Source organism: Emydura macquarii, unplaced genomic scaffold (genome assembly GCF_026122565.2).
Source record: "Emydura macquarii macquarii isolate MOO-44397 ecotype Brisbane River unplaced genomic scaffold, CSIRO-AGI_Emac_v2 contig_431, whole genome shotgun sequence".
Lineage (NCBI taxonomy): Eukaryota > Metazoa > Chordata > Testudines > Chelidae > Emydura > Emydura macquarii.
In genome coordinates this window covers 15,974,716-15,988,143 of record NW_027130568.1, presented here as the reverse complement: position 1 = coordinate 15,988,143, position 13,428 = coordinate 15,974,716, and the positions used below count along the sequence as shown (strand labels likewise).

General features: G+C 42.2%; 1 protein-coding gene across 2 annotated transcripts in view; it reads right to left on the bottom strand.

Moving 5' to 3' along the window:
- DEK (DEK proto-oncogene) overlaps positions 1-6,655 on the bottom strand; it is a 31,637-nt gene extending 24,982 nt beyond the window's left edge. Inside the window, exons 1-4 of one of the 2 annotated variants that reach the window (XM_067537599.1) lie at positions 6,459-6,655; positions 3,833-3,961; positions 1,468-1,569; positions 771-880 (exon numbers count right to left, since the gene is read on the bottom strand). In XM_067537599.1, the coding sequence (XP_067393700.1) occupies positions 771-880; positions 1,468-1,569; positions 3,833-3,950 (330 nt within the window). In that variant the 5' untranslated portion in view covers positions 3,951-3,961; positions 6,459-6,655. The other variant, XM_067537598.1, reaches the window with a different exon arrangement.
- Between the last annotated feature and the right edge of the window lie 6,773 nt (positions 6,656-13,428).

Below are 13,428 nucleotides of genomic sequence, written 5' to 3'. Positions count from 1 at the left end.
AGTCTAAAGTATTACATTGATCTGCATTCTGGGGTTCTCTGGATGCTCCCCACATCATGAGCCATGACCCAAATCCGTTCCTACCTCCAACTCAAAACTCTGAATGTATGACCATTAGTGCATAAATAGTTCAGAAACAAAGTTGCTATTGATGAAAGTTAAGATTATTTGGAATATTTTCTGCACTAGCAAACGTTTTTCAAGTTTTAAGTTTATTTTATGTTATTTTTGTATTTCATCCCTTGAAAGAGATTAGTCATATAAATGACATTAGTTTAAAGGGGTAATACATCATCTTGAAGTGTGATCAGTCTCAAAGGCAAATTAAGTTGTTTCAGGTTCTACATCTGCCCAAGTCCTTCCAGTTTTTGTGGTTTTACAAACATTTGGGGAGCGTGGGGAAGGAGGTGAGTTTTTGTTTGGTTGTTGTTGTTGTAGGAAAGTGTCACATAAAATACAGAAACCACAGTGAAACCAACTATGCATGTTATGCTGTCAAAGGCCTAAGGTAAACAATTTGAAGAACTGAGGAAAAAAATTGTATTCATAATCTTAGACATTATTGTAACAATGGTAGAAAAAGGGATTTCACACAATGTATTTAAGTACCTGTATCCCTTAATGCTAACATTCTGTACATAGGCATTGTAACTATGTAGCTTTAAAAAAGATCCACATGTCCACTTGGAAAAGTGAAGATACACTATACTTGTTTTACTATACCAAATTAGTGCTAATTGTCATGCAAAAGATGGACTTAAAAGGCTTACTGTGCCTGGCCTGTTGTAAAGGAGTTTATGTAGATTTCTGAGTTCATCTGTTTTCTTCTTACTCAAAAAAAACTGTATCCTTTCAATTTCACAAAGTTTTTGTCCCTTTCCTGAAAGAGTTAAAAACAAGTTATATTGTGTTTTGCATTCATACTCTTCAAAATGAGTTTATAACTTGTAGTATCTGTTTTAAATACAGCACGTATTTAAAACTGAAATATTTTTTAGGTAGGTGGGTAATGTAATTTTACTACTAGACCAAAAATGTCAGATGTAAGATGACTGCCTACTTATTGTGTCTATCATAATTAAATAACTTACTAGCCACCTTTATATTATTCCTTTGTTACTTGACACTCTGTGTCCAGATAGAGGTTACACAGACTGGCACATTTTTTTATTCCAGCAGCTCTTGCTTTCACAAATGGTGGCTATATACCATGTCTGCCTGAAATCTGTTAGAAATGTACTTTGTTCAAGTATTTCAACATTGTTAATTGACAGTTACACAAAAACCACTCCATATTTGTAATTTTAATAGCCACTTTTTTCCATAGAAAGAAATCAACACCTATTTTAAGATTTAAGGTGGCTCAGTTATCTCATCTATAAATGACTAATAATTTAGTCAAGTTCAAACTATTTAAGAAGTTTCACTACTAGTTAGAACAATTCTAAAATAAGTGGACCAACTTGCCTGGTGCAATTGTAAAAGGTTCCCTTTGTAACGAGGATACCTGCATGGTCAATCTCTCTACTTTTTTCTTCTCTCTCTTCCCTTCAACAATGAGACTCTTTTCTGCAAAAGACAGTTTCCCTTAAGTATAACATTTCCCAAATAGTAAGACAAACACTGAAACTACACTGCTGCCATATGGCGTGAAAGGGGAGAATTACAGCACATTTCAAGGTATCAGCTATATCCTAATATGCATTAGAAGTATGTAATTAACTTTAAAAAGCACTGCACAAAATTTTAGTGTAAAATGCTAGTCTGAACTAACAAGAAGAACTCCAAACAGCATCTTATTATTTACATAACCAAGAGATTTACAGAATTAATTTACAACTAACTGGAGCCATACTTGTTGAAAACTGAGCTGAATTATACATATACGTATGTAATAAAAGTAAGTTTGGATCTAATCCCTCTATCAACCTATTGCTGAGATCCTATTTCTACTTAAATTGTAGTATCCCAGGCACACCCCAGGATGTAAACTTCCTGTCTTGGAATGTGAGGTGACGCTGAAGTCCAAGGCCCCTAGAACCAATGCTGACCCCCCCCAAGTCTCCCCAGTAGACTAAGCATGCCATCCCCAGAGGGCCACCCATATGGACACTCTGGTTTACAGTTTAACTGTTTGTGGATCATATGGATAGTCAAAGCAAGGGACATAGGCTTTGCAAAGGAACTTCTTAACCACATATACTTTGCTCCTAGAAAAGCATAAGAGTTACAGATTTATGGATAAACAAATATCTGAATATAAATCTGTCTGTCCAGTGTCCTCACCACTCCTGAGTCTTTTGGATTTTTGGTCAGTGTCCTTTAGGGGGTCACAGGACTCTCCTGTACCATCTTCTCTTCTGGCCATGGTGTCCCCTACTTAGAAAGCCTCTCTCAAAGCCAATCTGAAACATCTTTTACTTTCTCATGCAGTGATTTTCCAGGATCCAGCCCTTGAGCGGAACTTACACATCCAACCCTACGTGGCCTGCTAGTTTAATGGTTAGTCTCTATACTAGTAGCCTCCATTGTCCTGCCAGGGTAATGCCATTGAATGGTTAAGGGCCAGTGATGACTCTCTCGTTTGGGATGAAACTCAGAGGTACTATGCTCCCCCTAAAACAAAAGGATTGATGCAGTCCAACATGAGTTATTATACAGTGAAGCACATAACCAATATGACACTCAAAATGAAGGCCTAAGTACAACATGGTTATTCACAAAAATCAGACTGGGGGACAGAGAACCTCCAAACTGTCAGATTTCAGATACCAGCACAATCTGATACATAATCTTATGAAATTATTGATTTTTTAAAATGTGTCTGTTATCTCAGTTACTAGTCCTGCTGCAAAGTTTGCAAAATCACAAAAATTAGCAGGCAATTCAATGAAGTATTATTCCACTTTGAATTATCAGTCCTTGTAGATGGCTTCTAAGATGCAAAGATATAAGCTAACTCCTCAGAGACCTCATGCCTACAGAGCTCTACCTTGTTAGGAAATAAGCAGTAAGGAAAAATGCTCTCCAGTATGGGATGGAGTGAGGTGCCCTGGTTATGAAAGATTATCTGAGGCAAGATTTCCAGCCTGACTGTATCAATACTGGCCATCTGCAACATAGTTGAGGACCACACTGGTCTGGGCCAACATGGAGCTATTAGGATTGAGCCTTAGTCTATACCTATCATACCACAGGGATTGTGGATGGACACACAAGAACTTCCCTTCTCAGCAGATGTAGAAAGCATCCCTTATTAATGTGGTCTTTTCTTGACAACAGACAAGTAGCTTTTTGTTCATCTGAGCTCCCTGATAGCTTCCACTGGATTCCCAGATTAGAAACTACTTATGAGACTCCATCATAGAGCGACTCAGTCTGTCTGCATTGTATTCTTCTCTGCCAGGTAAATACCAACTAGGAATTTCTTGTCCCTGGACTGCCCACCACAATAACCTCCATTACATGGATACAATGTAAAAATCCATGTGATGTTTGCTTCCATTGCAAAATAGGATCTACTGAGACTGTCATGTGGAGGTGTGCCACAGGTATTACAAATACAATTAGTCACATTAAAAAAGGAAATTATTTCCTAAAATTAAGTTTTGAAGCCTAATAAAATAAACTTAGATTTTCATAAGTTAGACATTAGGATTTATCTGAACATATAGCCATGTCCCCTCTTTCACTCCCAAAGCTATTCTAATTTGTTACATTTCACTCATCCTGGAACACTCAAAAGAATTATTGCTCTATAGTCTGATACTGTACTGACACCCAACTCAGCACTTATTTTTTAATCTTCCCCTGTCTTTGGATGTATACCTACCTTTTTCTTCTTCTTCCTCCTCCTCCTCCTCATCACTTTCCTCAACTTTGTTTTCAGTTTCAGGTTCTCTCTCATCTGTTTGTTCAGCAGACATTATATCTTCTTTTGACGAAGACATGGTGGGTAGTTCTGTAAAACACAACGACGGAACTGTCATCGCTATTACAACATTTAAGTACAACATCTATCTAGGCTTGGCAGAACTCGGATTTGATTTGATTTTTTAATTTGGATGGGTAACATTGGGGGTTAAGATTTTTTATTTTAAACATTTTCAGTTGTGGGAAATTATGGTGGGGGGCGGAGGGGATCAGACCATTTCATGACAGACACAGATTCAAGAAGTTAAAGCTTTATAACCATTAAAATACAAACCGTCAAGATCATGCCAAAATATACATAGCAAATATCCTTAAATCAAACTCTAATAAGTTCTTAAGCAGCATTTTTCTTACTTTCCCTATCTGTAGGTTTCAATTATTGATGGAAATATTGTCCATCCCTGTGTGCATGCAGTGCAATTGATGTTTCCGTCAGTTACCAATAAAAATCTAATCCATCCAAATGTAAATATATCTATCAGGCATCTTTGTTGGGTAAAAGTCCTGTCACAATATTATTAGGATGTTTGAGTACTTAAAACTGACTATTTTATTTGAAGGTATAAACACAAATTCAAGTACCCTAAGAGGAATATAAACAATTTTTCACATCCTCCTAATGCAAGTCTGGTCATTTTTTGCAGCTATGCAAATACCTCACTAAAGAACAGTTCATTTTAAAATAAAAATTTTAGTTAAAACAGATGGCAATGTCATCAAATCCTTCCAGTCATGAGGGTCTCAGTCTGCATCCTGAACTATACAGCCATACCTACTGAAAGCAACAACATTGCATGAACATAGCTTAAAGCTCCTGATAAAATATGAAGAGTTAGACAATACAAGTACTTAAAAAACCCACAATTTTCATTATGCCGCATTTCAGATAGGAAATATTCTACTTCTGCTTAAACATGCGCATATTGATATGTTTTATGTTGTCAAATAGTAAATACATTAAGCTGCATAGTTACACAAAGCAGGAATAATAAACAATTTGTGCAACTTGGAGGAGAACACACTGCTTTCGGAACAAGGGTAACTGGGTTAAATTCTATGTGGCATATGCTTTACAGAAGGTCAAATAAGATCTAGTCTGATTCTTCTGGCCTTAAAATCTATGGAACATCAATCATGCTTTGAATTAATTTCTTTCTTTAAAGAAGTTCTGCTTAAAATCATTAATATTTAAAATGGTTCAAATTTGTCTTTGAAGTCAAAATCTCATTTCGATGAATGAAATGGGGGAAGAGAGGTTCCCCTTGAAGACAGAGTAATGCAATGCTTACTTATCAGAGGGACAGAACACCTGTCTATATTTTAGCCTTTGAATAAGTGCTCACAATTTGTGAAAAAAAACAAGACACAGCCAAGTCATAGAGCGCCTCAAAGTCACACGGTTATCTTTTTCCTGTTGCTAATGTTAAACCAATAGATTAAGAAAAATTCAGTTCTGCAGGTGCTTTCGAAAAGCAGTCCCCCTAGTTCAGGATGTGGCCTGCATAACACAAAAGAGGGAGGGGAGGGGAGGAGAGTCTTCACTCTGCCAAATGAGATGCTTAATGAGCACATTCAGAAGTAACTTGTCAATCATTTGCGACGTCACTCCACTTTTAAAAAGAAAAAATATTCGAAGTTAGCCTTGAAGCGGCCCCATAAGGCATTTTCAACTGTTAAATTGGTTCACGCAAACTGAACAAACAAACAAGCATAAACAATTTTAAAGACGAGGCCAAGTCCCCTCTGAAGCATTCAAGCCACTGAAAGTCACTGAAGGTTACTTTGCTTCACCGATCGGACTCAGCTTTGGACAGCGACCGATGGCTGGGGGTGAGCGGGACAATTCTCAACACGGACTAACAAGGCGTGGTGGTGGTGGCCGCTGTCGCGGGTGCGCAACAGGGCTGGTGAGTGATGATCTGGGGATGCGCATCCTTCCTGCAGAGCGGGATGGGCAGGGGAGGGCTCAGGGAACCAACCCGAGCCCCGCAGGGAACGGGATTGAAGCGCCAGTAGTCGCCCCGCGCTGGGGCTGTGGGGGGGAGCAGCAGCTGCAGCAGCGACCCGGGGCGGGGCGGGGTAAAGGCTGCAGCAGCGCGGCCGCCGGGCCGGGGCCATGCCAGGACGGAGGAAGAAAGGGGCGGGGCGGGGGGGGACCCCCCAGGAAAGCCCTCAGGCGGGAAACAAAGCTCGCCACGGGAGGAAGCGAGGGCGGCCAGGCCCAGCCAGGGGACCGGGAGATCAGAGACCTTGGAGCGGGGTTGGCGGCGGGGGCGGGCGGCTCACTCTGTCCTGCGCCTGGCTCCTCTCCCCATGGGCCCCGGCGCCGGCCACGCTCCGCTCTCCCAGGCTCCCGCGCAGCGAGCAGGCCTCGCCGGGCTGGGTCCCCGCAGGGCCGGACAGTCGGGGTGACTCCGCTGCCGCTAGGGATCCGGGGCTCCCACAGGCCGCCCGCTCCGGAGCCGCTCCGCCCTGTGATCATGGCGGCCACGGTCGGTGCCTTCCCGGAGCCGCGATTCACCCACCTCCTCGGCTCGGGGTTGCCCGGCAGGCTCCGGCTCCTCCTCCTCCGTCCTCGCCTGCGGGCGGCGGCTGGAAGCGACAGTTACCGGGATGGGGGGCGGGACAGGCGCGCGCTCCGCGTCGCTCACGCTCTCTCTGTCTCCTCCGCCCGGCCGGAATCAACAAGGTTTTCAAAATGGCGGGTTCTCGGAGGGGGGGAAGGAAGCGGGAAGGCGGCGGCCAATCAGCGCCCAGAAGCCAAATCGCGGCTGGAGGAGGGGGAGTGAACCGAACGGAACGCGCGTGCCCGGCTGAGGATGGCCGTTGAGAGCGCGCGGGGCGGCGGAGGCTGCTCTGGAGGGCGGGGCCGGGGGAAGGGAGCAGCGATGCTGCTCCCGTTAAGATGGGGGAGGAGCCGGAGGGGGGGGGGGGGTGTTGTCGTCACTCTCTGAAATGGAAGCAGTGACGTTGCGGTGGGTCTGCAGAGAGCCCGAGAGAGCTCCTCAGCGACAGGCATGATGCGGGTGCACGGAGGGTGGTAGCAAGGACCCACACTTCCCCCATCTCATAGTAATTCACTCCAATGCTCCCAAGCCAGAGCAATATTTTCACCCCCTTTTTTTACGCCTGGATAAACGCAGACGTAGAGAGGGGTCGTGACTTTCCTAAGGTCCTGCAGCCAGTCAGTTGCAGAGCTGGGAACTGAACCTGAGCTCACAGTCCTATGCCTTAGCCACAAAAGCAGCCTGTTTTCTTTCCACTCTTCCCCAATCTCGTTTGTCTTTACCTTCCACTTGCCCCTTTCCCCCTCCCACTTTTCAACTTACCTTTTTTTCCCCTACAACCATCCTGTTTCCCATCAGGCGTGGTTGCTTCCTTGGGATGGACTGTGCTGCTACTCAAAGCCAGGAAGCAATAATGTTTTACCTCCTGGTTTCCATCCTAAATGTGCTGTACTTTTGGCTCAGGTGACTAGGCAACATGTGCAGTACCAGAGGTGGTACGTCCTGTGAGATGGAGCCCACTCAGTCAATTAGATAAAGATGCAAGAGTGAGGCACCTACCTCATGACCAGAGAGTGTGTGGGGAAGAAGCGCTGCATAGTAGCCAGATGGAAAGACCTGGCTGGAACTATCTGTAGCTAGAGGTAGGATCAAGTTCCTTAAGAAAGAATACGTAGCCTGGCCAGGACCGTGCAAGTGCTGACTGTCAAAGAGAACTGACATTTGTACTTGCTTCGGGGCAGGAGGAAGTCTGTTTTCCATTGCCCTGCTCCAACAGGGCAAATAGACTGCTGAGCCCCAGGGGGTCTAATGAACTGCTGCTGAGTCCAAAGGAGAGCAGGAACGTATCGCATTAAGTTAAACTGTTTCTACGTTAATAAACCAGACTTCCAGAAAGGGGTTATATTGACTCACATGAGAGTGTGGATACAGTTATTGGAAAGACCAGAAAAGGAAAACTGAGGCAGGAGCTGTGACAGATATTGCCACCCCATGAAGTATCTTTGGGATTTTTTTTTAGTCTGAAAGTTGTGGCCACAGTCTGTTTAAATGGCTTGGGTTGCAGGTGTGTATTGGCGGCTGAAGGGACAGGCTGGAAGGGATAGTGCAGGATTTAAACTCTTGTTTTGTAACTGATTAAATGTCAAGTTGGTAGCAGGTCCTTTACCCTCCCACAGAGGCTGCATAACCCTGGCCAAACCCCCATACTCAAGGCAGCGTGTGGAGCAAAAGGCAGCTCAGAGCCTGGAGAGGGCTGGCACTGGCACGGCATGATACTGACAGTGGTCTGTCAGGAAGAGAGTGGTACATTTAACAGGACACAAAGCTATTTTACTCTCTCTATGAGTCTTAGCCCTGTGCTAACCCTGCACTGTATGGGATGCATAAGCCACAGCCCCTGCTCGGCCCTACTTACTGTGGCCTCCCTGAATTTGTCCCCTGGCACAGCCGGGCAGCCATGAAAGATAAAGTCCTTGAGGTTGCGCAGGAGCCACTGCTCTTCAGTGGCCTGATCCACACTACCAGAAGGATCTGAAACTGCAGCTGGGAGAAGCCAGTGCTAACAGGGCTAAGTGCAGGTAGTGGTGCTTGGCACGGAGCTGGGGCAGCAAGTGGGGCAAGGCCCCTGCGGAGCTGGCCCTAACCCATGTGTCCCTGGCCCCTTCCTCCTTGGCCATCACCCCCCACTACATCATGATGGCGAGGCGGTGGAGGCAAATTTGAGTAGCTCTGCAACACCAAACACCAGGTCACAAGGCCACTCACACAGATCTGGTTATGACAGAGGGGCAGCCAAGCCAAATTTGAGTGGGTGGCATTGTGAAGGAGTTGTGGAGTGTTGAAAGTGCTAGTTTCCACAACATAATCAGGCCCTCAATTTTCTTAACTTATTTATTAATGGTTTATGTATGATTGTGTTCTTCTTCATGGAGGTGGGCTACCATAGGACCTCCAGGAACTAAAAACAATGCAGTGATCAGTGTAAGTTGCTGAAACTGTAAACAACTCCAGAGGATTCCCATTCCCTGGGCTGATTCGAAGTTTTCCAAAGACTCAGGAACAAAGAAAGTGCTTTTGGTATAAAAGGATGAGTTTAAACAGACTCGGGGACAGGACATGGTGTCCAATCCTGCAGAACAGTTTGAATGACTTTGGCCTACTAGGACCCATAAGACTGATGGGCAATTTCTAATACTGTGCATTTACTACTAAGTATGTAGGACCTGTTGTTTATATGTTTCCTCTGTATGCTTTCATCCTAAGAATAAACATATTCTGTTGATAAAGAGCCCTGTGTTAACTTGTAAGTGTTGGCGCACACACTAATCATAGCCTTGGGAGAGAAAGCAAAGCTCAGGTACTGGTGTTAAGGCAGACTGGCTTGCTGGGGATATCACACTTATGGCAGGGGGCTGTGAAGTCTTAAAACCCTGGTCAGAAGGGAGTGAGACATGGGCCCTGTTCTGAGACAGGTGGTAGCTGGATATCTGAGACTTGACTGGGGGCTGGAGTGGACCAGGTGAAGTTACCTGAAACTATGATGGTGCAATATCTGATGCTGGATGGGGGGATACCACTGTTACAGAATGACATTTTAGCTGGCATGAAAATGACAGCAGAGGAAATCATGTGACTGTCATTTTAGACAGACACTTTGCACTTATGGGAAAGTGGGACTTATTGATGTCCTTCATGTCTTGTGTTACCCCTCCTTCCTGCCAGCAGGCAAGCAAGACATTGTGCAGATGTTTAGTCACAACCTGCCTCCTTATTTCAGAGGGAGTTCCATGTTTTCCTGTAGCATATCCTGGTGCTAAGGAGGTGATTGCCTTCTCAAGCTCATTTATAGAGGGTACTTTATCCAGCTCTTTTACAGTCTGGAGCTTGGGGATCACATGCAGTGCTACTTTAGAAACCATGGTTTCACATAAATAGATATGCTAGTGTTCCACCCAGTATTGCGTCTGTTTGCTTCTCTCAGTGATGATGTCTCCATTAAAAAACTGGAGTCAGGCAGTCTTCTTGGCTGAAGGGCCATCTTGATTCCATTATACATACTTCTTAGATCTCCATTCTCAAAGGAAGTTTGTATTTTCTTGCAGAGATTGAGCCAATATGATTCAGCATATTGTCTTGCTGTTCGTTGCATTGCACTCTTGGCTAATCTATAGCTAGCACGTCTCCAAAGAGGGTCATGTTGTGGCGGAGATACGCTATGAAATGCTTCAATAAGAATTTCTTCAGTTTGCTGCAAACCAGTCTTTATCTTGTACGGTCATTTTACCAAAAGCTAAGGTTGCTGCTATATGAATATTTATTCCGAGTGAGTTCCATGCTGCATCAGCATTCAGGGGAGAGACAAACAACAGTAGTGAAGTTCCAAGGGAGGTTGTGGAATCCCCATCACTGGAGGTTTTTAAGAACAGGTTGGACAGATACCTGTCAGGGATGATCTAGGTTTACTTGGTCCTGCCTCAGTGCAGGGGACTGTATTTCATGACCTCTCAAGGTCCCTTCCAGCCCTGCATTTCTATAAGAAATGAAAGACAGAAGTGCCTCACTATTAAACCATAGGCCACACAAATGGTAGGGAGAGATGGCTGAAGTCAATGTAATACTTTTCATTTATTGTAGGATAAGCAGTTTGGACTGGATCTGAACTTGTATGGAAGACTTCTGAGGGAGGTGCTCCAGGAAGTGGTGACTATTTAGGTTCTAATGTTATAAACACACATGTAACTCAGCTCACTTGAGACGGGCAGTTGGAGTGATCCACCCCTGTCTTCTCCTCCCAGCTTCTGGCAGTCAGAGGTTTATGGTCACACCAAGTTGCATCCCTAACCATCTTGGCTAATAGCCATTGATGGACCTATCCTCCATGAACTTACCTAGTTATTTTTTTAACCAAGTTATACCTTAGCAATGAGTTCCACAGGTTGACCGTGCAAAAAAGTACTTCCTCTTGTTTACTTCCTTTTGTTTATTAATTTAATCAGGTGGGCCTCTTGAACTTGGTGTGAGCCAGTATATGCAATTCACCCCAGAGGGTGGTACTTTTTTGCAGTTATTTACCAGCGACAAACTTAAATGTCATTTAATGGTTATATAAGTTATAACATAACTGTTAAGTATCTGACTAACAACTATTATATAGGTTATGTTCCCATACTATTTTAAATAAAAAGTCAGTCAATCAATGCCACTTATTTATTTTTTGTACATAGGAGGTAGATAGGAACGTGAAATGGTGTAGGAAAAATATTTGGCCTTGATTATAAAAACTGCCTTCCTGAAGTTAAACTCCCAAATCCATATTTAGATACTAGAATAAATAGCCAGATTTTCAAAATACTAAGCACCCATCTGTTTTTACTTGGAGCTTTATGTATAGAGTGAAAACCTGCTGCAATGGTCTCTGTGATATTACTTTTTAATAATATACATACAGGAAATACCTCTGACACTTGATCCCATTTGTGTCCTTGGTGAATCAGTTTCCCTCCCTCAGTTTCCCCATCTGTAAAACAGGAATACAAATACTTGCTCATTTACCTAAGTGGTGTTAAAGGAATTAATTAGTTAATGTCTGTAAAGTGCTGCTAAGTGCTGCAAAAATGTAAAGCCTTATATAAATGCTAAGTATTATTATTAACATTAGCTTTATACAGTTTTTAAACCTAAATGTCACATAATTGTTGCCAAAATAGAAATCTAAACATGAAAAAGATAATTGGTTGACCTAATTAACACAAATAATTTGCAGAACAGTAGAAAATAGAAAATTATTGAAACACTAGGCAGTTAATTTATACCATAATTAATCAACAATTGCCTAATGTAATAGCACAACAGCTCACTGAAGACTTATACAGGATAATTTAAACTTGTTTTGAATAATTGATTTGTGAAGTGCTTCCTCATGAGATTCTCCTAACACTAACAACTGTGAATGTGCTCTGTTTTTCTCTTACATGTGTTGTGTATTTGTAGAACACCAGAATATAGTTGCATTCAAACTGTTCGTGTGTATTTGTTTCTTGTCATTAACCAGTTTAAGGAACTGTGCTTATAGATAGGTATTATCATTTACATGACATAGTAGTATAACATAAACTGAGGTAAATAGTTCCAACATGCAGCTGCTCCTCTTACTGCAAAATGGATATGTACCTTATTTCAAGATAAGCACATGCAAAGATCCAATTAGATCCTAAAGCTGTAAGCAACCCCAGACATAGATAATGAATTAAAATTGAAATTGACCTGGACATTTCCTAAGTGAATACTACAAACATTTCATTACATTATATGATATAATGAATGGCAATGCTGAATGCTGGCAACCTGAACTATCTGTGCTAGGGTGGTACCAGAAACTGGCTATATAGAATATACTGTAATTGGCTCCTGTAGGATAAAATGAAATTCAATCATACACTCTGAGTGTGAAGATTACTGCATAAGGTGTATTTCAAAATGTATACCAATTAAAGTAAAAGAATTCTAAACTGTGTATTCAGGGAAAGCACATAAAGGTGTTATTTAACAGGTCTGATATTTAGGGCTAAATTTACTATCAGAGAGCTCTTAATACAGATCTCATACAACTCTTTTAATTAATGCAGAGTAGTGGAAATTATTCTGAATCCCTCTTTGCTGCAAAGATCTAGATATGTGGATAGGGCTAAGAAATGGGTTTCTAGATCTGCATGGCTCAACACTTGGGACCAGATTCTGCTCTCAGGTGCATTGGTGCAACATCATTGCAAACAATGAGGTTTGATTAGGGCAACTGTGTAGGAGCAATGAGGCCCAGGATAAATGTTCAACCACTGCTAGCCTCTGTTCACCTTTGGCATAGTTTTTGTAATGAATAGTGTGTTTGTATGTATGAATCACTTGTACAAACATTATATAATTTGCATTTAAGATAAAAGGACACTGTCAATTTTAATTTCCCCCCTACATTTGAGGATTTGCCCTGATTCTGCAAACCTTTATTCACAGATACTAGGACTTTAGATTTTGTTAGTAAAAGCTTTTAAAATGATAATTATTTAAATCTAAGTCTAAAAGCAATAGAAAAGTTTCCATGGTTATGGTTAATTACTGTTATTATTATTGCAATCAAACAATTCAGCTCTGAGAAGCCAGAATTGAATTACACTACCTTAATTCAAAATGAAATTAATGTAATTGGTTTTCATTGTCCAAATTGAGAGACATGCATGAAGTAAACAGTGTAAGAAGTGACACTCTGGATTTTAAAAAGTTTTTAGCATTTATAATCTAAGGTATGATTAGTAACAGGGATAATAATAGATGGTTTGTTGACAATGTGATTTAAACTGACATTCTCCAGAACACAAGAGGCTTTTCTTTTCAGAGTAAGCCTCTTTCTTTCTGCTCCCCCTCAAACATTCAGTAGCTGTGGGAATCCTCAGACACCGACCCCTGACTTCTGCACTGTACTGATGAAATGTAAAAA